Source organism: Lutra lutra, chromosome 6, assembly GCF_902655055.1.
Source record: "Lutra lutra chromosome 6, mLutLut1.2, whole genome shotgun sequence".
Lineage (NCBI taxonomy): Eukaryota > Metazoa > Chordata > Mammalia > Carnivora > Mustelidae > Lutra > Lutra lutra.
In genome coordinates this window covers 88,438,406-88,461,408 of record NC_062283.1, presented here as the reverse complement: position 1 = coordinate 88,461,408, position 23,003 = coordinate 88,438,406, and the positions used below count along the sequence as shown (strand labels likewise).

Here is a 23,003-nt window from a genome sequence, read left to right as displayed (position 1 = left end):
TCAGTCAGAGAAAGACAAGTACCACAGGATTTTACTCATATGTGGAACTTAAGAAATAAAACAAATGAGCAAAGGAAGAAGAGGGACAAATCAAGAAAGAGACTCTTAACTATAGAGAACAAACTGGTGGCTACCAGAGAGGAGGTGGGTGGGGATGGGTGAAAGAGGTTAGGCGGATTAAGAGTGCACTTATCCCGAGGAGCACTGAACAATGCCTAATGTTGACTCACTGTATTGTACACCTTAAACTAATATAACACTGTATATTTCCTATACTGGAATTAAAATTAAAAACTTTTTAAAAAGATTTTATTTATTTATTTGACACAGAGAGCACAAGCAGGGGGAGCAGCAGAGGGAGAGGGAGAAGCAGGCTTCTCACTGAGCAGAACACCCAACACCAGGTCAATCCCAGGACCCTGGGATCATGAACAGAAGGCAGACACCTAAACGACGGAACCACCCAGGCTCCCCCAAATTAAAAACTTAATAGAAAAATAAGGCACCCATCAGGAAAAAAAGAAAAGAAAGAATGGTTGTAATCTTTATGACAGAAGAAAACATCAGTTTGAATGTGCTGAGTCGTTTCAAAAATCTTCTGAAGGATATACTAGGATTTATTTTGACTGGGAAAGTTTAGACTAGGAGACAACCGGACTGCCTCTTCCTGCAGTTCACAGGGTGGGGAAGGAGGCAGAATTTAAAGGTACAAAGGAAACTCCCTAAGGTGAGTTCCAGGTCATAGGTAAAAACAAAAGGAGTCATGAATACACTCTTGAATTTAATGCATGGAAAACATCAACTGAACACTTAGCAATGTTTTAGGTCCCACTCATCCTACAAGAACCACAGGCATCTGGGGAGGACAGAGAGGTGAATTTGTTACAGGTAGCAGATGGTGAAATTCTGACATGCTGTCTGACAAGTGCAAAGGGGAACTTGAAGAGGACAGAGGGAAGACGTGTGTACTGAAGGAACAGGACTGTTACTCCCCAAGTTAAGAAGGGAAGGGGATAAGGGAGGGAGGAGGGCTATGGACATTTCTGCTTTAGCTCCTTTGGGGCCAGGAATGATTCCTATTTGAATAGAAACGCAAATAAGTCCTAAAGTTTAGATACCAAAAAAAATTGGCCCCAAATACTTTTGTGGCAAATATATGTCACATTTAACCCACTAGATTTAAAATGACAAGGATGAAACCCTACTAATAAAATTGACAGTCAGTAAAAACAACAGTAATTCACCACAATGCTGATGATCTACGATAGCGTCCTTCCTAGGAGGCCAATGCCTTATCCATTAGCGTCCTTCCTAAAATGTTCAGTCCTTCCTATTGCTTACTGAACCAGTAAGACCCCAGCCAGGAAAACAGTGGAAGTAACTACCAGAAGCAACCCCTCCTCCCCCAGGGCTGAAGGAACAAAGGGAAGATGTGGGGGTTCTATCCTGGCAGAGGAACCCGGAAGCTGGAACTCTGGCCTCTGCGAATGGACCCGGCCAGCCCACTGCTGGTGTCTCTGAGGGGGCGCAGGGAAGCTGGTTCTGGGAGTATGGAACCAGCTACACCTGCCAAGGTGAGGGGACACTGTGGGGCATGGCTAAGGAAAACGGCAAAGAGGAAGCGCACTCCCCTGGCTTCTCCTCCAGCTGTCAGCGTTCATCCAGCGGCCCCTATGGATGGAACCTAGAGGAGTCGGCTGACAAATGTTTGTAGAGTCCCACTGTGGCGTCCCAACACGGAGCCCAGCCAAAAGGACAACCGACCGGGACTTACTCTCTGTTTCCAAGTCTTCCTGTGGAGAAGGAAATGGCATATTTAGGGCACTCTTGAAAATCCTGCCCGTCCTCTCACTCCCTCCCAGCAAAAAGACTTCTTTCTTTTTCAATTCCTTTAGATTCTTTTTTTGTAAGATGAAGGTAGTTGAGCTAAATTCAGGGGTTTAATTTTGTATCCTTTGGTTATCTGTGAGGAAAAGAGGGAACACACCAGGGGTCTATTTTAAGGCGGTGCCCAGCCTTTAGAACTCCCTCTCAGGGACCAGGGCTGAGACTGGCTCTCAGGTTTTCTTTATCCCGTTTTAATGATTTCAACACATTATTTCCCTTGCACCCCCGCCGTCCCGTTTTGAAGAGCCTGGGACCTAGAAGCGGGCCCGTGTGGAAGTCTGCAGGCCCTTGCTCACAAGCTCGCAAGCTAGGGGGACTTCATTCAAGCAGACGCCTCGCCTTTATGCGTTTCCCTCTCTCTTCTGTGCAGTGGAACAGTACCCGTTGCAGGTGGAGAAGACTGCGTGAAATCAAACAACGCATGGCAGAGTGCCTGCGGGTATGTTGAGGAAGAGCCATCTCCTTCTTCCGGCACCGAACTCTGACATTCAGAAGTGCGGAGGAGCGACTCTCGGGCCTGAATACCAGACTCACTTGCCGGCGTGCTCACCTCACTCTCTCTTCCCCGGGAGCGAGGCTTTTACCTGCACCCGCGACCTCGCAGGTGGGGACGTGGACACTCGCTCAGACTCTCGGAACTGCGCGGCTGGGGAGCAGAAATCGCGGGGTCCCTCCCCTCGCGCTGGCATCCAGCTGGGCGGCCGCGGAACGCGGGTGGGGCGCAGCCGGGGTACCGCCTCCTTGGGCTCCGGGCTGCAGAGAGAGCGTCGCGCGCCGCCCCAGCAGCCGAGGGCCGGGGGCGCCGAGGAAGACCGGGCTCGAGGGGTGGGGGGCCGCTGCGGGCCGCCCGCCGAGATGTGACCCGGCTCCGCCGCCCATGTGGGCCCGCCGACCCGCGGCGGGAGCGGCGGCCGGAGGGGTCCAGGAGCCCCGCCGCCAGGCCCTGCGCCTGCTGCTGCCGCCGCTACTGCTACTGCTCGCGGCCGCGCCTTCGGGCAGCGCAGGTGAGTGGATGGCGGCCGGGCCGCCTGGTGCGGGACGCGGACGCGGACGGGAGCGGGCCGGGCCCGCCGCCTGCCCAGCGCCGCCGGGGTCCGTCCGCTCGCGGGTTTCGCGTTCGCGCGCGCCGAGCGGGAGGTGCGGGGGTCGGCGCTCCGAGCCCCGGGGAGAAACTCCCCACCGCCCCCCGCGCGCCTGCTGCGGCGTCAAGGCTGCGGGACTGAGAGTTTCATTCTGCCCGTCGCGGGGCTGCAGGGAGGCGGAGGGAGTGTGACCGCGGTCGCTCTAAGGGGAACCCGCAGCTCGGGACTCGAGGTTGGCGACGGTGACCGTGCGCTGCGCCCTCGGCCGCACCGACCCGCCGCCCTTTAACAGGTACTAATCCCGCGGCTGGCGGTGACGGTTCTGCTTCCATGAAAATACCGAGTCCCGGGAACGCTCTGCTCCGAAAGAACAGGGTCTAGAAAGAGGCGGTGTTTCTAGTGTAAGATGCCTCTCTCGAGTACGGCATTGTTTTTCCTTTGCAGTTAGGACCCTGTACAGATAGATACGTGCTCTTCGATTTTTACTTTTAACTCTTATATTAAAAGTAAATTTTTAACTGATTTATGACATCAGGTAACTGAAATTTGCTTTGCTGTGCTGTTCAGTTTAAATTCTACCAAGTGGAATCCAGTAAGCCAGGATGATTCATTAACCTGATTTCTTTTTTTCTTCTGGTATGTAAGAAAAAGGTTTCTTTTAAAGCAAGAAATCGGGGATTTTTTTTTTTTTTAATTAAAACCAACAGAGCTTCCCAGAATACTGTACTTTGTAGGAAGGCGGTTCAGGCTTTAATGTCTAATGACTTTTCACCCAGAGCTGAACAACAGTGAATGCAGAAGGAAAGTTGCCCTCGAAAGTGCAGTGTTCTTAGTAGTCAAAGAAAAACGGTTTTAAATTTGATGCAGTTATTTTGGAAGTAACCCCAGTGTCTGAAGATGAATGGATGAAGATGTGATACACACACATACCACATATGGGAATATTACTCACTCATAGAAAAGAATGTGGTCTTGCCATTTGCAACAACATGGGTATTACACTAAGTGAAATAAGTCAGGCAGAAAAAAACAAATACCATATGATTTCACTTATGTGTGGAGTTTAAAAAAACAAAACAAATGAATAAACAAACAAAAAGCAGAAACAGACCCATAAATAGTGAGACCAACCTGATGATTCCGGGAGGGAAGGGGTGGGAGTTGGGAAATGGGCAAAATGTGTGAAGGGGAGTGGGAGAGGCAGCTTCCAGATATGGAATGAGTGAGTCCTGGGGATAAATGGTACAGCACAGGGACTATAGTCAGTGGCTTTATAATAGTGTTGTATGGTGGTAGTAGGTATACATGTGAGCAGAGCATAACTATACTTGTGGATCCCTATGTCGTACACCTGAAAGTAATGTAACATCGTGTGTCAACTATGCTTCGATAGGAAGGAATCAGGGAGGGAGACAGTGAGAGACTATGGACTCCAGGAACCAAACTGAAGGTTACAGAAGGGAGGGGCGTGGGGATGGGGTAACAGAGTGATGGTTATTAAGGAGGGCACGTATGGTGATGAGCACTGGGTGTTTTACGCAACTAATGAATCGTTGAACACTACATCAAAAACTAATGTTGTACCATATGCTGGCTATTGAACATAATAAAAAAAATCTTTTAAATAAAAAATAAAAACACAGTAATAATAAGTTCAATACAGTCACAAAGATTATGAAGTGTGCATATAGATGTTGGAAAGATCGTTGAACCATAGATATTATACCCCCCAAAATGTTTCTCTTCTAAATCCTACATTTATTAAAAATTATAGTTTTTAATTTTGTATTTATAAATATATTCATGATATATTATGAGTTTTTAGTTCTTTCCTACATATGCTGAGTGGGAAGAGACTACTCCTGACTTATGCAAATATTGAGCCTTCAACTAACATATGAATTTGCTTGTTTCTTTTTTTTTTTTTTTAATTTTTTTTAAAGATTTTATTTATTTATTTGACAGAGAGAGATCACAAGTAGACAGAGAGGCAGGCAGAGAGAGAGAGAGAGGGAAGCAGGCTCCCCGCTGAGCAGAGAGCCCGATGCGGGACTCGATCCCAGGACCCTGAGATCATGACCTGAGCCGAAGGCAGCGGCTTAACCCACTGAGCCACCCAGGCGCCCCAAGAATTTGCTTGTTTCTATATTTAATCAGAGAGAGAAATAAAAAGCTTGCTCCAGGGGCGCCTGGGTGGCTCAGTGGGTTAAAGCCTCTGCTTTCGGCTCAGGTCATGATCCCAGGGTCTTGGGATCGAGCCCCGAATCGTGCTCTCTGCTCAGCAGGGAGCCTGCTTCCTCCTCTCTCTCTCTGCCTGCCTCTCTGCCTACCTGTGATCTCTGTCTGTCAAATGAAATGAATAAAATCTTTAAAAAAAAAAAAAAGCTTGCTCCATAATTGGGTTAGGGGCTGACATTAGAAAGTAGTAATATTCTTAGCATCAGAGCAAAATTTGGGGGAAGAAAAACAGAAGAAACTCTTTCCTGATCCACAAGATCTAGGTACTTTCTTAGCTCTTCTTTAAGCATTGCTCTTTTCTTCTGGGTCTTCAGGCAACCTAAGGACTGCTGGAAAAACCAGGTTAGAAGCTACCTGGAATACCATACTTACCTCTTAATAGAGAGTGATTTCTATCCTGATAGGTCAGCCACAATATCTGCTAAACAATGTGAGCTTTCTTTTTTTTTTTTTTTTTAATTTTTTTTATTTTTTTCAGCATAACAGTATTCATTATTTTTGCACCACACCCAGTGCTCCATGCAATCCGTGCCCTCTACAATACCCACCACCTGGTGCCCCCAACCTCCCACCCCCCACCCCTTCAAAATTCTCAGATCGTTTTTCAGAGTCCATAGTCTCTCATGGTTCACCTCCCCTTCCAATTTCCCTCAACTCCCTTCTCCTCTCCAACTCCCCTTGTCCTCCATGCTATTTGTTATGCTCCACAAATAAGTGAAACCATATAATAATTGACTCTCTCTGCTTGACTTATTTCACTCAGCATAATCTCTTCCAGTCCCGTCCATGTTGCTACAAAACTTGGGGATTCATCCTTTCTTTCTTTTTTTTTTTTTTTTTTTTTTTTTTTTTTTTTTTTTTTTTTACAGCTTTATAAACATATATTTTTATCCCCAAGGGTACAGGTCTGCGAATCGCCAGGTTTACACACTTCACAACACTCACCATAGCACATACCCTCCCCGATATCCATAACCCCACCCCCTCTCCCAACACCCTCCCCCCATCAACCCTCAGTTTGTTTTGTGAGATTAAGAGTCACTTATGGTTTGTCTCCCTCCCAATCCCATCTTGTTTCATTTACTCTTCTCCTACCCCCTCAACCCCCCATGTTGCATCTCCTCTCCCTCATATCAAGGAGATCATATGATAGTTGTCTTTCTCCGATTGACTTATTTCGCTAAGCATGATACCCTCTAGTTCCATCCACGTCGTCGCAAATGGCAAGATTTCATTTCTTTTGATGGCTGCATAGTATTCCATTGTGTATATATACCACATCTTCTTTATCCATTCGTCTGTTGATGGACATCTAGGTTCTTTCCATAGTTTGGCTATTGTAGACATTGCTGCTATAAACATTCGGGTGCATGTGCCCCTTCGGATCACTACGTTTGCATCTTTAGGGTAAATACCCAGCAGTGCAATTGCAGGGTCATAGGGTAGTTCTATTTTCAACATTTTGAGGAACCTCCATGCTGTTTTCCAGAGTGGTTGCACCAGCTTGCATTCCCACCAACAGTGTAGGAGGGTTCCCCTTTCTCCGCATCCTCGCCAGCATCTGTCATTTCCTGACTTGTTAATTTTAGCCATTCTGACTGGTGTGAGGTGATATCTCATGGTGGTTTTGATTTGTATTTCCCTGATGCCGAGTGATATGGAGCACTTTTTCATGTGTCTGTTGGCCATCTGGATGTCTTCTTTGCAGAAATGTCTGTTCATGTCCTCTGCCCATTTCTTGATTGGATTATTTGTTCTTTGGGTGTTGAGTTTGCTAAGTTCTTTATAGATTTTGGACACTAGCCCTTTATCTGATATGTCGTTTGCAAATATCTTCTCCCATTCTGTCAGTTGTCTTTTGGTTTTGTTCACTGTTTCCTTTGCTGTGCAAAAGCTTTTGATCTTGATAAAATCCCAAAAGTTCATTTTTGCCCTTGCTTCCCTTGCCTTTGGTGATGTTCCTAGGAAGATGTTGCTGCGGCTGAGGTCGAAGAGGTTGCTGCCTGTGTTCTCCTCGAGGATTTTGATGGATTCCTTTCTCACGTTGAGATCCTTCATCCATTTTGAGTCTATTTTCGTGTGTGGTGTAAGGAAATGATCCAATTTCATTTTTCTGCATGTGGCTGTCCAATTTTCCCAACACCATTTATTGAAGAGGCTGTCTTTGGTCCATTGGACATTCTTTCCTGCTTTGTCGAAGATGAGTTGACCATAGACTTGAGGGTCCATTTCTGGGCTCTCTATTCTGTTCCATTGATCTATGTGTCTGTTTTTGTGCCAGTACCATGCTGTCTTGATGATGACAGCTTTGTAATAGAGCTTGAAGTCCGGAATTGTGATGCCACCAACTTTGGCTTTCTTTTTCAATATTCCTTTGGCTATTCGAGGTCTTTTCTGGTTCCATATAAATTTTAGGATTGTTTGTTCCATTTCTTTGAAAAAAATGGATGGTACTTTGATAGGAATTGCATTAAATGTGTAGATTGCTTTAGGTAGCATAGACATTTTCACAATATTTATTCTTCCAATCCAGGAGCATGGAACATTTTTCCATTTCTTTGTGTCTTCCTCAAATTCTTTCATGAGTACTTTATAGTTTTCTGAGTATAGATTCTTAGTCTCTTTGGTTAGGTTTATTCCTAGGTATCTTATAGTTTTGGGTGCAATTGTAAATGGGATGGACTCCTTAATTTCTCTTTCTTCTGTCTTGTTGTTGGTGTAGAGAAGTGCAACTGATTTCTGTGCATTGATTTTATATCCTGACACTTTACTGAATTCCTGTACAAGTTCTAGCAGTTTTGGAGTGGAGTCTTTTGGGTTTTCCACATAGAGTATCATATCATCTGCGAAGAGTGATAGTTTGACTTCTTCTTTGCCGATTTGGATGCCTTTAATTTCCTTTTGTTGTCTGATTGCTGAGGCTAGGACTTCTAGTACTATGTTGAATAGCAGTGGTGATAACGGACATCCCTGCCGTGTTCCTGACCTTAGCGGAAAAGCTTTCAGTTTTTCTCCATTGAGAATGATATTTGTGGTGGGTTTTTCATAGATGGCTTTGATAATATTGAGGTATGTGCCGTCTATCCCTACACTTTGAAGAGTTTTGATCAGGAAGGGATGCTGTACTTTGTCAAATGCTTTTTCAGCATCTATGGAGAGTATCATATGGTTCTTGTTCTTTCTTTTATTAATGTGTTGTATCACATTGATTGATTTGCGGATGTTGAACCAGCCTTGCAGCCCTGGAATAAATCCCACTTGGTCGTGGTGAATAATCCTTTTAACGTACTGTTGAATCCTATTGGCTAGTATTTTGGTGAGAATTTTTGCATCTGTGTTCATCAAGGATATTGGTCTGTAGTTCTCTTTTTTGTTGGGATCCTTGTCTGGTTTTGGGATCAAGGTGATGCTGGCCTCATAAAATGAGTTTGGAAGTTTTCCTTCTATTGCTATTTTTTGGAACAGTTTCAGGAGAATAGGAATTAGTTCTTCTTTAAATGTTTGGTAGAATTCCCCCGGGAAGCCGTCTGGCCCTGGGCTTTTGTTTGTTTGGAGATTTTTGATGACTGTTTCAATCTCCTTACTGGTTATGGGTCTGTTCAGGCTTTCTATTTCTTCCTGGTTCAGTTGTGGTAGTTTATATGTCTCTAGGAATGCATCCATTTCTTCCAGATTGTCAAATTTGTTGGCATAGAGTTGCTCATAGTATGTTCTTATAATTGTCTGTATTTCTTTGGTGTTCGTTGTGATCTCTCCTCTTTCATTCATGATTTTATTTATTTGGGTCCTCTCTCTTTTCTTTTTGATAAGTCTGGCCAGGGGTTTATCAATCTTATTAATTCTTTCAAAGAACCAGCTCCTCGTTTCGTTGATTTGTTCTATTGTTTTTTTGGTTTCTATTTCATTGATTTCTGCTCTGATCTTTATGATTTCTCTTCTCCTGCTGGGTTTAGGGTTTCTTTCTTGTTCTTTCTCCAGCTCCTTGAGGTGTAGGGTTAGGTTGTGTACCTGAGACCTTTCTTGTTTCTTGAGAAAGGCTTGTACCGCTATATATTTTCCTCTCAGGACTGCCTTTGTTGTGTCCCACAGATTCTGAACTGTTGTGTTTTCATTATCATTTGTTTCCATAATTTTTTTCAATTCTTCTTTGATTTCCTGGTTGACCCATTCATTCTTTAGAAGGATGCTGTTTAGTCTCCATGTATTTGGGTTCTTTCCAAATTTCCTCTTGTTATTGAGTTCTAGCTTTAGAGCATTGTGGTCTGAAAATATGCAGGGAATGATCCCAATCTTTTGATACCGGTTGAGACTTGATTTAGGACCAAGAATGTGATCTATTCTGGAGAACGTTCCATGTGCACTAGAGAAGAATGTGTATTCTGTTGCTTTGGGATGAAATGTTCTGAATATATCTGTGATGTCCATCTGGTCCAGTGTGTCATTTAAGGCCTTGATTTCCTTGTTGATCTTTTGCTTGGATGATCTGTCCATTTCAGTGAGGGGAGTGTTAAAATCCCCTACTATTATTGTATTCTTGTCGATGTGTTTCTTTGATTTTGTTATTAATTGGTTTATATAGTTGGCTGCTCCCACGTTAGGGGCATAGATATTTAAAATTGTTAGATCTTCTTGTTGGACAGTTCCTTTGAGTATGATATAGTGTCCTTCCTCATCTCTTATTATAGTCTTTGGCTTAAAATCTAATTGATCTGATATAAGGATTGCCACTCCTGCTTTCTTCTGATGTCCATTAGCATGGTAAATTCTTTTCCACCCCCTCACTTTAAACCTGGAGGTGTCTTCAGGTGTAAGATGAGTTTCTTGTAGGCAACATATAGATGGTTTTTGTTTTTTTATCCATTCTGATACCCTGTGTCTTTTGATTGGGGCATTTAGCCCATTAACATTCAGGGTAAGTATTGAGAGATATGAATTTAGTGCCATTGTATTGCCTGTAAGGTGACTGTTATTGTATATTGTCTCTGTTTCTTTCTGATCTACTACTTTGAGGGTCTCTCTTTGCTTAGAGGACCCCTTTCAATATTTCCTGTAGAGCTGGTTTGGTATTTGCAAATTCTTTCAGTTTTTGTTTGTCCTGGAAGCTTTTAATCTCTCCGTCTATTTTCAATGATAGCCTAGCTGGATATAGTATTCTTGGCTGCATGTTTTTCTCATTTAGTACTCTGAATATATCATGCCAGCTCTTTCTGGCCTGCCAGGTCTCTGTGGATAAGTCTGCTGCCAATCTAATATTTTTACCATTGTACGTTACAGACTTCTTTTCCCGGGCTGCTTTCAGGATCTTTTCTTTGTCACTAAGACTTGTCAATTTTACTATTAGGTGACGGGGTGTGGACCTATTCTTATTGATTTTGAGGGGGGTTCTCTGAACCTCCTGGATTTTGATGCTTGTTCCCTTTGCCATATTGGGGAAATTCTCTCCAATAATTCTCTCCAATATACCTTCTGCTCCCCTCTCTGTTTCCTCTTCTTCTGGAATCCCAATTATTCTAATGTTGTTTCGTCTTATGGTGTCACTTATCTCTCGAATTCTCCCCTCGTGGTCCAGTAGCTGTTTGTCCCTCTTTTGCTCAGCTTCTTTATTCTCTGTCATTTGGTCTTCTATATCGCTAATTCTTTCTTCTGCCTCATTTATCCTAGCAGTGAGAGCCTCCATTTTTGATTGCACCTCATTAATAGCTTTTTTGATTTCAACTTGGTTAGATTTTAGTTCTTTTATTTCTCCAGAAAGGGCTTTTATATCTCCCGAGAGGGTTGCTTTAATATCTTCCATGCCTTTTTCAAGTCCGGCTAGAACCTTGAGAATCATCATTCTGAACTCTATATCTGACATATTACCAATGTCTGTATTGATTAGGTCCCTAGCCTTTGGTATTGCCTCTTGTTCTTTTTTTTGTTGTGAATTTTTCCGCCTTGTCATTTTGTCCAGATAAGAGTTTATGAAGGAGCAAGTAAAATACTAAAAGGGTGGCAACAACCCCAGGAAAATATGCTTTAGCCAAATCAGAAGAGATCCTGAATTGTGAGGGGGGAGAAAGTGGATAAAAAGGGGTTCAGAAAGAAAGAAAAAAAAAAACTATTAAAAAAAAGAAAGCCGATAAAGAAAAAAATATAAAAAGAGGAAAATATATATATATATTAGATAAACTATTTAAAAAACGTTAAAAAAAAGAAAATGGTAAAAGTTAAAAAAAATTTAGCAGAAGAAGAGAAAAAGAAAAAAAATTGAAAAAGAAGAAAAAATTAAATTAACTGCAAGGCTAAAAAATCATGGGGAGAAAGCCATGAGTTCCGTGCTTTGCTTTCTTCTCCTCTGGAATTCCGCCGTTCTCCTTGGTAGGTGAACTTGGTCCTGGCTGGGTTTCCCGTAGATCTTCTGGGGGAGGGGCCCGTTGTAGTGATTCTCAAGCGTCTTTGCCCCAGGCGGAGTTGCACCACCCTTACCCGGGGCCGCGCTGAGTAATCCGCTCGGGTTTGCTTTCGGGAGCTTTTGTTCCCTGAGCGCTTTCCGTAGAGTCCGGAGGACGGGAATAAAGATGGCGGCCTCCCGGTCTCCGGCCCGGAGGAGCCGAGAGCCCGGGGCCCCACTCCTCAGTGCGCCCTCAGAGAACACGCCCAATGACTCCCGCCACCCTGGCCTCCGGCCGCGCTCCGAGCTGACCGAGCCTGCGACCGGTTCAAGGCAACCCTGAGCTGAGAGTCACTCCTCGGCTCTGTCTCTGCAGCCGGCTTCCCCGTTCTAATACCGGTAAGCTCTGCGACACTGAGACACCCCCGATCCTTCTGCGACCCTGCGGGACCTGAGGCTGCGCTTACTCCGCCTGGGCTTCACCCCAGTTAAGCCTCTGGAGCAATGTCCCTCAGCAGAACAGACTTTTAAAAGTCCTGATTTTGCTCCGTTGCTCCGCCGCTCGCCGGGAGCTGGCCCCTCCCCCCGCGGTCTATCTTCCCGTCGCTTTGGATTCACTTCTCCGCCAGTCCTACCTTGCAGAAAGTGGTTGATTTTCTGTTTCTGGAATTGCTGTTCTTCTTCTCTTCAATCTCCCGTTGGATTTGTAGGTGTTTGCAATCTTTAGATAAGCTATTTAGCTGATCTCCCGCTACCCGAAGTAGTCTCAGCCTGCTACTTCTCCGCCATCTTGACTCCTCCCCCCCAATGTGAGCTTTCTAAGGGTTAAATGACATTCCACTCTTGGGCAGGAAGAATACTTTAATTCTTTGAATGTTTTCACACAAATATTCAGTCACCCAACTCAGTATTTGCATCAGGCAATATAAACCAAACATTCAAAGAGAAAGAAAAAAAATTCAATGTAGCATCAACGTTCTAGGAAAATATTGATATTTAATTTCAGGTAAGCTTTTAATGGAATTCAGAACATCTGTGATGTTCCCTCAAGATGGGCATGACACCCACATTCACTGTCATTCTCTACACCCACATTCACTGTCATTCTCTACATTCTTTAGGGACAGAAGTTTCTCCGGCGAGTTTATCCCTGTTGCATATCAAACTCTGCCTTTTTGGCCCATTCCCATGTATATTCTTCAGTGAAGATAAGGAGCTGTGGTCAGCATTATATAAGCAAGCATCTGAAGCCAATTAGAGAAAGTGGGAGAAGATGACTTCCTAAGGTCATCTATCTCCTCCTCAAGACTTTCAGAAGTATCCAGTGCCATAGAATAATTCTGCACTCGCCTGCAAGGTTTCTTGTGGACCACTCCTCCCTGTCGTGCAGGTTTACCTCACACCACTTACTTCCTGCACGGTCCTTTTTCCAGTTTGGAGAGCAAACCAAACCACTTTTCATCTCCGAGATGTCATACTTGTAGTTCCTGCCACTAAAGTGTTCCTACCCACTCTACCCCCAGCTAACTGTGACTCCTGCTCAGACTTGGCATCTCACCTCCCGTATGCCTCCCTCAAGGAGATCTGCCCAAAATCCCCAAGGAAAGAAAAGAATATGGTGTTTATTATGTCTAGGAACAAATGAGCCTTGCTTTAGTTTTTGGAGGTTTTACAACACAGTCTACATATTCCTACTATATGTATGCTTATTAGAACTAATATACTGTAACTGACACAGTGAAGGCATTTGTTCAAATGTCTCTGATATCAACACAGCAGCGTTTGGATATTCTATTTCACTGAGTAGTTACTTGTACACACACAGATGGTTCCAGTGAGCTAATTAAGCTCCCCTCGTTATTTTTTTCACTTTTAATTTTGAAATAATTTGAAACTTACAGAAAAGTTTCAGGAACAGTAGTCTTTCCGTAAATCCCTTAGCTGGTTTCTCCCAAGTTCAACATCTTACCTAACCATTGTACGATATTCAGAAGCAGGCCATTAACACTGGTATAATATAATCACCAAACTCTGGACCTTGCCAGATTTCAGCCATTTTTCCACTAAGGCTCTTATTCTCTTCCAGGATCCTGCTTTACAGTCAGCTGTGATGCCTCCTTCGTCTCCTCCAATCTATGACAGTTCTTCAGCCCGTTTTTGCTTTCATGTCCTTGACACTTTGGGCTGTCATCTCTTCTTGGAATGTCCCTCAATTTGGGTTCATTTGGTGTTTCTTCATGATGAGAGTGAGGTTATTCTTTTTGAGCAAATTATATTTGTTAGGTCCATTATTAAATGAAAAGAGACTGAGACAAAGTGAAAGTTATTTAAAGCTTTATTTTATGATAAGTATTAGAAGTTAGACTGATCGGCCAGGGGAATGAGACTGAAACAAGGTGAAAGTTATGCAAAGCTCTATTCTATGCCAAGTATTAGAAGTCAGGCTGACCGGCCAGGGCCGTCTCCGAAGAGAGCAACCCCTCTCCATCTTCACAGACTAACTTTTATAGAGTAAAAGCCTGGCCACACATAGGTGGCCAATGAGATTGTAACATTGCATAGTCATGTTAGGCCACACGCAGGTGGCCATTGAATTACAATTTACCCTTTAGTAGCTCTTTGAACTAACCTATTACTCTGGTCAGAATTGGCGCTCAAGTTTGGCGCCCAAAAGGTGGGGTTTACATTCTTTGGTGGTTAGGGAGACAATATGTGTGCTTTTTACTGATTGGATGTCTCCACCTGGCCTGACTCGTCCTTGTATTCTGGGCTCTGTTATTAGGAACAAGCAGACCATATTTTACTGGTTTCCCAGACTTGCTTCTAAGTAAGTTTCTCGGGGGGAGGGGGGGGCATGGTCCGTTTAAGTTTTACTGCACAAACAACAGAATGGCTTTTAACCGAGGTGGAGTCGCTCTGGCTAAATAGGCCCTCACACTATTGTCTTTCTCAGTGCATCCTGACAAAGGATTTATGATATCCATATGTCTTGTTCGTGGTGATGTTAACCTTGATCGCTTGGTTAAGGTGGCGTCTGCAGGGATTTTCATTGTGTAGTTACTATTACTTGGAGCAGACATAAGGTCATTCCTTGTACATTTGCATGGCTTCCACATCTCTCAGCTAGAGATACTTCCCCAGCCTGTCTAGAGGTCATTGAGTATCCCAGATCCAAGCGTGTTGTATAAGATCACCAGCCTCTCTCTTCAGAATGTACCTACTGCCTCTAACTATGTGTTGAGCTTCCTGCAGAACGAATCCAGGAAAGGCAGAATAGCTGAGGATATCCATTACCTCTAGGAGGTGGTGTGGTATAGGAACAACATGGTAGGGTTGAGGAGGTACCGACAGTTCTCTGAGTATACCTTTTGCTACAGCTCTGACTGTTAGAGCCATGGGTGGGACACATATTTCCCATTTAAGCATAAACTTTGGACAAAGGAATAGGCAGATGGAATTATTCGTGTTATAAAATGAATATGTTAGGATAAGCATTTCAATATAAAATGGTAACTATTTTTATAATATTTTATTTAAGATTTTAAAATTCATTTTAGAGAGAGAATGGGAGCAGGGGGCAGGAGGGGAGGAGAAGAGAGAGAGGGACAAGCTGACTCTGTGCTGAACCTGGTGCTCAAACATGGCACCTGATTCCACGACCCTGAGATCATGACCTGAGCCAAAATCAAGAGTCAGACGCCAAGCTGACTGAGCCACCCAGGTGCCCCTCTAATATTTTAAATAAATAGAACTGCATATCTGTGTGTTGCCTTTGTTAGTGCTTTTCACAAAATACTACTCAGTAAATTTGCAGGGTTTTGCTTAAAAGCACATTTCATTACACACATGATGTTTTTTAAAATGATTTTCTATTTGCATCTTTTTCTTCTTTGTACAGCTTTACCAGGTATCATTGACACTTATCTCCATGATGATCAAGGAAAAAAAAAGACATCTTAGAATCCACTGCAGTTTAATGTAACATATATATTTAATAAGTAAAATCATTTTATCCATCTTATTAACATTACACTTTTGCTATGAGTGTGATATTCTAAAAGCATTCTGATTTGTCCTGGTACCTATTTATGATTATTTGACACAAAAGCTGATACCAGAAAAATGAATTAAATCATTATAATCAATTCCAAGGAATGTCAATTGCTTATAAAATTGGAGAACAAGAAAACTTTAGGGAAAAAATTGCCAGCTGGAGAAATTAAATACATCCTCTAGTTTTCAGAATTCCTTTGGATATAAGAACCTGGTGTTGACAGGACGTTATTAAAGTCCCATCCAAGTGTTTCTCATATGAATCAGCTCTAAAGCATTACTTCCAGATCATTACCTGTCTGCTGTTTGAGCACCTGTCATCACGGGACACTCACTGCCTACCAAGGCAGGATGTCCTGTCACTGCAGACTTCCAATTATTACAATGTCTTTCCATGTTATGAGCTAAGAGCTTACTCTCTTGCATCTTCTCCCATAGTTGGTCCTCAGTCTCTGCTGTGGAAGCCATGCAGAACAGGATATGCAGATAACTGAACGCCCCATCTGTGTCTTCCCCCCTCTCAGCCAACCACCTTCCCAGTTACGTCATGCCAGCCTCTCTCTCCTCGTCTTTCTAGCGTGTGTGCGTTCTCTGCAAGTTCCCAAGCTGCATCCCTGTAGATCATGATGAGATGGCCCATCTACTAACATTTCAAGCACTATGCCTGGCATGTTTATCCTTAAATGATTCAGCATCAGTTTCTTAATGAACACAGGGTTCCTGATGCCTGAAAGCTGCCCTCCTTTTCTTTGTTGTCCTCTCCTCAGAGACACAGACTTGGGACCCTTATTTCAACTCAGGCTTTCAAAATAAGACAATTTCATTTGGTGGAGGTAGTTTTCTTTCTGTTTCCTTCTCGAAGGATAGAGGATGGATGTAGGGCATAATGTTTTATCTTGAGCTTGGGTCTAGATGCAATTAAGGATACTCTTCCCTGGAAAAAAAAATTTTTTTAAAGATTTTATATATTTATTTGTTTGTTTGTTTGACGGTGAGAGAGAGAGCAAGAGCACACAAGCAGGAGGAGCAGCAGGCAGAGGGAGAGGGAGAAGCAGGCTTCCCCCTAAGCAGGGAGCCCGATGCGGGTCGATCCCAGGACCCTGGGATCATGACCTGAGCCGAAGGCAGACGCTTAACTGGCTCAGGCACCCAGGCACCCTGGAAAAAAATGTTTTACTGATTATCTATACAACTCTAGTTCTGTTTTTTGACTGTGGTGGTGACTGTGTTGCACATTGGGCCACAAAATGGCTCCCACACAGCTGCCTCAATCCCTTTACGTGCTGCTTTCTCAGATACCCACTCTGCCTCCAGTCCCAGAAAATTGGCATACTTTTTCCTCTACAGACTTGTCAGTAAGTTGTCCTCATACTTCTTTTTTTTTAAGATTTTATTTAATTATTTGACAGACAGAGATCACAAGTAGGCAGAGAGGCAGGCAGAGAGTCAGGAGGAAGCAGGCTCCCCGCTGAGCAGAGAGCCCGGTGCGATGCGGGGCTCAATCCCAGGACCCTGAGACGATGACCTGAGCCAAAGACAGAGGCTTAACCCATTGAGCCACCCAGGCGCCCCATTTGTCCTCATACTTCTTGATTCTCAACATATATGCTTTTCATCCAGCGTCCTCAAAGTTCCATCCCATAAAGTTGCATTTGTATTTTGGTAATAGGAGTTTTGTTTTGTTTTGTTTTGTTTTGGCAACTGCCTTGTCCTAGCTCAAGCATTTGTTTACATTATTCCCACCGTTTAAATTTTCTCCTCAACTTCACAGATATCTTGCCTCTTGCGTCAATCCCCTCATCTTTACTTTCTGGAGATTCAGCAGCCCTTAAAGCATTCATTGTTCTCCTCAGTGAACACTGTGTTCATTTTTGAGGAAAGGTACAAGCAAGCAAAGACACCTCCGGTATTAGTTTTCTGAGGCCGCCATAACAAAGTACCACAAACTGGGTAGCTTAAAATAATGTAAATTTATTATCTCACGGCACATTCTCCCTATTTGAGGAGGAAAGATGCATTATATAAGCAATGAAGTGTGGAAGTAAATGTCTTGCTATGAGTAAATATTTGCGATGCTTTTAGGAAAAAACAAATTTAATAAATAGTTACAGGTAGGCTGTTATCCATATTTCATAAAACAATGATAACTTAATATAAATTCAGCTCCTTTTCATTTCAAATATTAGCAGGAGAATACAGGCATACTTCATTTTGTTGCATGTTGTCTGTAGGGCGTTTTTCACAAACAAGATTTGTGGCAAGCCTGCATCACACAGGTGGGTCTGTGGGCGCCACTGTCCTCAACAGCATTTGCTCACTTTGTGTCTCTGCATCACAGTTGGGTAATTCTGATGCTATTTCAAACTTTTTCATCAGTATTATATTTGTTATGGTGATCAGTGATCTGTGATCAGTGATTGTGAACTTGATGACTGTTCAGAGGATGGTTAATAGTTTTAGCAATAAAGTGTCTTTCAATAAAGTTATGTACATTGTTTTCTTAGCCATAATGCTACTGCGCATTTAGGGGACAACAGTAGAGTGTAAACGTAACTTGTGTACTCACTGGGAAACCAAAAAATTCATCGTACTCACTTATTGTGATACTCACCTCGGTACAGTGGGCTAAAATGAAACTGCAGTCTCCAAGGTATAGCTGTGAAGCCAAGTCCCGCTCTGAGGGCATTCTCTCTATAAATTACCAGGTAGTTAATATTCCTTTTCACACCTATGGTTCTTTCTTATAAAACTACAAATCACTAAACAAAATGGGGGCGGGAGTAAGGAGCTTAGTAGCTCTAGGACAGCCTGACTTCATGGTCATTGGCAGCCTCGAGTCACAGCGGTCTGCGGCTCTTTGCTATACCGAAGCAAACCACACACGGTTATCAAAAGGCACAATTGTTACAGCTGTGGTTTTGCAAGATAAGGTTGGTGTCCTAGGTGCTATTTCCTACTTCCTTAATCAACACAGCCCTTTGGAGGCTCTGTCGGTGTTAGTGAGCACCAGCAAAGGGACTGTCTTAATGGACCCATTCTCTCAGTTGTCCCTGGAGAAGTTCCAAAGCTGTCAGTGCAGCAGTGCCCTTGACTTCTCTGCGTGGGTCTTCTCATTGTTGCTTTGCTTTTCTCATGACCTGGGCTTTTCTACATCTTGGTGGCAGTTAAGAAACTTAAATAGCTGATCTTCGGTGTGGCCCAGGTAGCATGTGGGACTTCTGCTCATTTTATTGGATATGGTTACATAATTCCATCAAGCCACAGATCAGCCCCAAAGAGGTCTCATCATAGTCCTGGTCACCCTCAAAAACATCAAAGCGATTACTTGTCACTACAGAGGAGAGTTAGCCTATTGAAAAAATTTTACCTTTCTGACAGTATACAATTCCATCTTGGTCTTGTTCAATTGGAAAGTCTCAGATTACAATGGCGATCACACCAACAACCTCATTTACCTCAAAATCCCAGTCGAAAATGAACAAGAAGCAAATACTATTAATTACATCAAAATCACCACTAAATTATTACTTCCAAATTACTTTACACTGCATAATTATTTTTAAAACTCTTTTTTAATTAATTATTTTCTCACATTTTTGTGTTGTTGACGTTCCCTCTGAAAATTTTAAGTGATAGAGTTATGAATAAAAGAATGGCTTTGGGGGCGCCTGGGTGGCTCAGTGGGTTAAAGCCTCTGCCTTCGGCTCAGGTCATGATCCCAGTGTCCTGGGATCGAGCCCCGCATTGGGCTCTCTGCTTGGCCAGGAGCCTGCTTCCCTTCCTCTCTCTCTACCTGTCTCTCTGCCTACTTGTGATCTCTGTCTGTCAAATAAATAAATTTAAAAAAAAATAAAAAAAAAGAATGGCTTTGCTTCTGTGAGGATAAAAAGAAGTACTAGTTGTAAAAATGATTTGAAAAATAGTTGATATTTAATTAATACCTGTTGATTGAAGTTGGAATTCCCAACAGCTATTCTTTTCAATACCTGAGTGGTCCCAAATGGGCTGCCCTTAACTTTCTTCTTACTTTCATCTTTTCTTTTCTAAGACAAGTTATCAAATAGTAGAGGCTCCAACCCACATTCAAATCTACTTCTTCACAGTTACTATGATGTTCATTATTACAAATCAAGATAATTTAAAGATCACAAAATGTAGAGAACGTCAAGTTCCTGTCCTCAAAGGGCTAATTTCTAAAAGGGACAGGAAGACATTTATATAAGAGATGACGTAAGATAGTACAACTGGTTTTCTAATAGTGGGGCTGACATACATAAGTTAGTAATGGCATCTTCAAAATAGGCCTTCTGGAAGGAGATGCACAGAAATCTCACCACAATGTATTTCTTAAACTCCTTTTTTTCAGAGTTCCAAGTAGAAACAGCACATGTGGGTCAGAATAGCCCTTTAAATGCCAAACCTTCATCTTGGAGGTATGATTTAATTTTCAAAAGCATTCCAAGCCATTTCCAACAAACTTGGGTAATCAAGCTGGGAAATCAGGCTATAATTGGGCAAAAATAAGGTGCGACTATTTAAAAAAAATGAGATGGAATGTCTTGCATGTTTACAAGTTACCTCTGAGTGGGATCGAGCCCAGGCTGGGTCAACCCTCCTAAGGGAGTTTGCTCTAGAAGTTACCTCTGAAAATTATTATAACTGAAAGGAAGCATACCACAAATGCCATGAGCTGAGCAACACCATAGGAAGAGTTATAAACCCTCCCCTGGGAACTAAATGGATGATGCACTCTCTCTTTGATGGGTAAACTCCAATATATTTCTTTTATTTTTTTTAATATTTTATTTATTTATTTGACAGACAGAGATCACAAGTAGGCAGAGAGGCAGGCAGAGAGAGAGGAGGAAGCAGGCTCCCTGCTGAGCAGAGAGCCTGATGTGGGGCTCGATCCCAGGACTCTGAGATCATGACCTGAGCCGAAGGCAGAGGCTTTAACCCACTGAGCCACCCAGGCGCCCCTCCAATATATTTCTTTTAAAAAGTTGTCTCGACTTTAAGGTCTTGCTTGCTACTAGGTACCAACGGCAAATAGTCAAAAACATGTTTAAGCACATAAATTTATTTATTGAGGTGTGACTCTAAAGAAATAGCACTGCTTTTTCTGTATGACTCATGCATCACTCATCCACATAAATGTTCATATTCCTGGCAGGGAAAGCATATACTGATGGATTGTGTCCCAGATTCAGACAATGCCTGCTGGCTCCATGAGAGCAGGGCCTTCTGTGTGTTTCTGGGCTCTGCTATCCCCTAGTGCCTATCAGTTTCTATTTCAAGCACACAGTAGGCGTTCAGTAACTATGTATGAATGACGTGATTGTGTACAGTTCCACCAGGAAAAGCTTCAATGAAAAAGAAATACTTGGGATTTCCTCATTGAGTTTCTTCTATCTCTCCTTAGAAGCAGCCATCCATCACATGCAAAATTTATAATGATCATACAATCATCCCTTCTTCCCACGTCAGTGTTCTTAGGAGCCTAAAGGTGGTAGGTAAGCATCCTACTATAGGAAGTCTGTCATAGTCAGAACCCTTGGTCTCAGTCAAGTATCCTCCAAATGGCTGAGTCCAACCATGGTCAAGTCATACAGCTTCTCTGGGGCTCTGTCAGTTCAGCTGTAAAGTAAGAATAGTAACAAGGGAGGACAACATTACACAAATATTGACTGAGCTCTTTCTTTGTCCCGGGCACTGTTCCAGGAGGTCTATGTAAAGAACCTTATTTAATCATCCCATCAATTCTATGAAACACATAGTATTGTTTTATTTTACAAAGAGGAAATTGAGGTGCAGAGGTTAAGTGACCGACTCGAGGGCACATGGTAAGTGGTAAAGCAGGGAGTGGGCTCCAGGGTGGCTCTGGAACTCTGGTTCTTAGAGCTTCTCTCTGACCCACTCACATAAACAATGACTAAAAGCCAGTGAGAAAGGGCAGGGGGCAGGCCTGTGTGAGGTCCAGTATTATTAGAGAGAAGATGGAGGCAGCACACACATACAACAGTGAGTGGGCCAAGAGAGATTAGAGAAATAACTGTGGAGATGGTGGTTCAGGGAAGACCGTCAAGTTTACAGGAACTAATGTTAATGTCAACCCATGCTCTCTCATTTATAGAGCACAGCTGTGTATCTTTTCTTAGGTAAATCGTTCCTGAATCAAATTTTCGGGGCTGTTTTTAGATGCTTGTTTTTTAAGGGCCCTTGACATATAATTAGAGAGAAGAGGAGAAAGAGGGGTTAATATTTTTCAATAGAACTGGTTTACAACTTGAAACAAAAGAAAATCTGCTTTTTCTTTCAGCATGATGAAGTTAGAACGAGACCAAAGACAATCCATCTAAAGGTAGCAATACAGTTGGGCTCTCCTTCGGTGGTTAGGATGAGTTCTGCACAGCTCCTGCTTTCTGGAATTGGTTCATTACCCTCTGGTGCTTTTTGTTAACTGTTTTAACCTCATTCCCCACAATAAAGAACTGATACAAGCATATAAAGGAATTTTCCCTATTTCAAAAGACACTTGCAATATGTAGGAGCCACTTGCCGTGTGTGGACTACTGTTCCTTCATTAAAAAGCATCTGTTGAGTGTCTTTTGACTGTGTCAATCCCCTGTGTACAATGTAAGTTGACCAAGGCAGTTTCAAGTTACCAAGACTTGGCAGTTCAGGCGGTTCACACCCCCATTCAATCCTCAAGTGAATCTGGGTCCTTCCCTGCCTCCATGATTTATGTGAGGCCCATCAGCCCCTGGTTAGTTCAGTTCAAAAGCATGTATTTGTCAGGTGCTGGGGATACAAAGACTGTAAGACGTGAAGCCCAATCTCAAATGGCTCAGAACCTGGTGATTCCTTAACTCTGCTCTAGCTTCAGAAGGACAGAAGGGGCAGGGGGCTGGAGACCTTCTCTGGGTAAAGCTGGGCAGGGTTTCCTCTATGCCCAGTTTCCCTAGTTGGTCATGAGCCTGAGAAACTTGAATGGACCCAAAGGGGACGTCACCAGAGGTAGACACATTTGACTGTTGAGCCTCTTACAGCCTGGTTGTTCTCCTCACTGGCAGATGAACATACAATCTGTAATAGGAAAATCAAATTGCCTCAGCCCCAAAGACAGAGGTTTGCAAGACCACAAGACTGATTACCCTGACCTTTCATGAGTTCGCTCTGAAAACCTCACCACTTTTTATGGGTGTATATTAAGTACTAATTTATACATGAGCTTTCCCCACAGTATAATGAAATGGAAATATCTCTGAGGGTCAGGCATATAATTAAAACTGCAGTATTCTTAGAGGAGGTAGTATTAGCTTTAAGGCCACTAGGAAAATGCTCCCTACCATTTCGCTACACCTAGAGATCTG

General features: G+C 43.0%; 1 protein-coding gene across 2 annotated transcripts in view; it reads left to right on the top strand.

The window, feature by feature from the left end:
• Positions 1-2,466: 2,466 nt before the first annotated feature.
• LOC125103243 (interleukin-20 receptor subunit alpha-like) overlaps positions 2,467-23,003 on the top strand; it is a 42,839-nt gene continuing 22,302 nt past the window's right edge. The window contains exon 1 of one of the 2 annotated variants that reach the window (XM_047735163.1): positions 2,467-2,891. In XM_047735163.1, coding sequence (XP_047591119.1) covers positions 2,765-2,891 — 127 coding nt within the window. In that variant the 5' untranslated portion in view covers positions 2,467-2,764. The remainder of the gene's footprint in view (positions 2,892-23,003) is intronic. The other variant, XM_047735164.1, reaches the window with a different exon arrangement.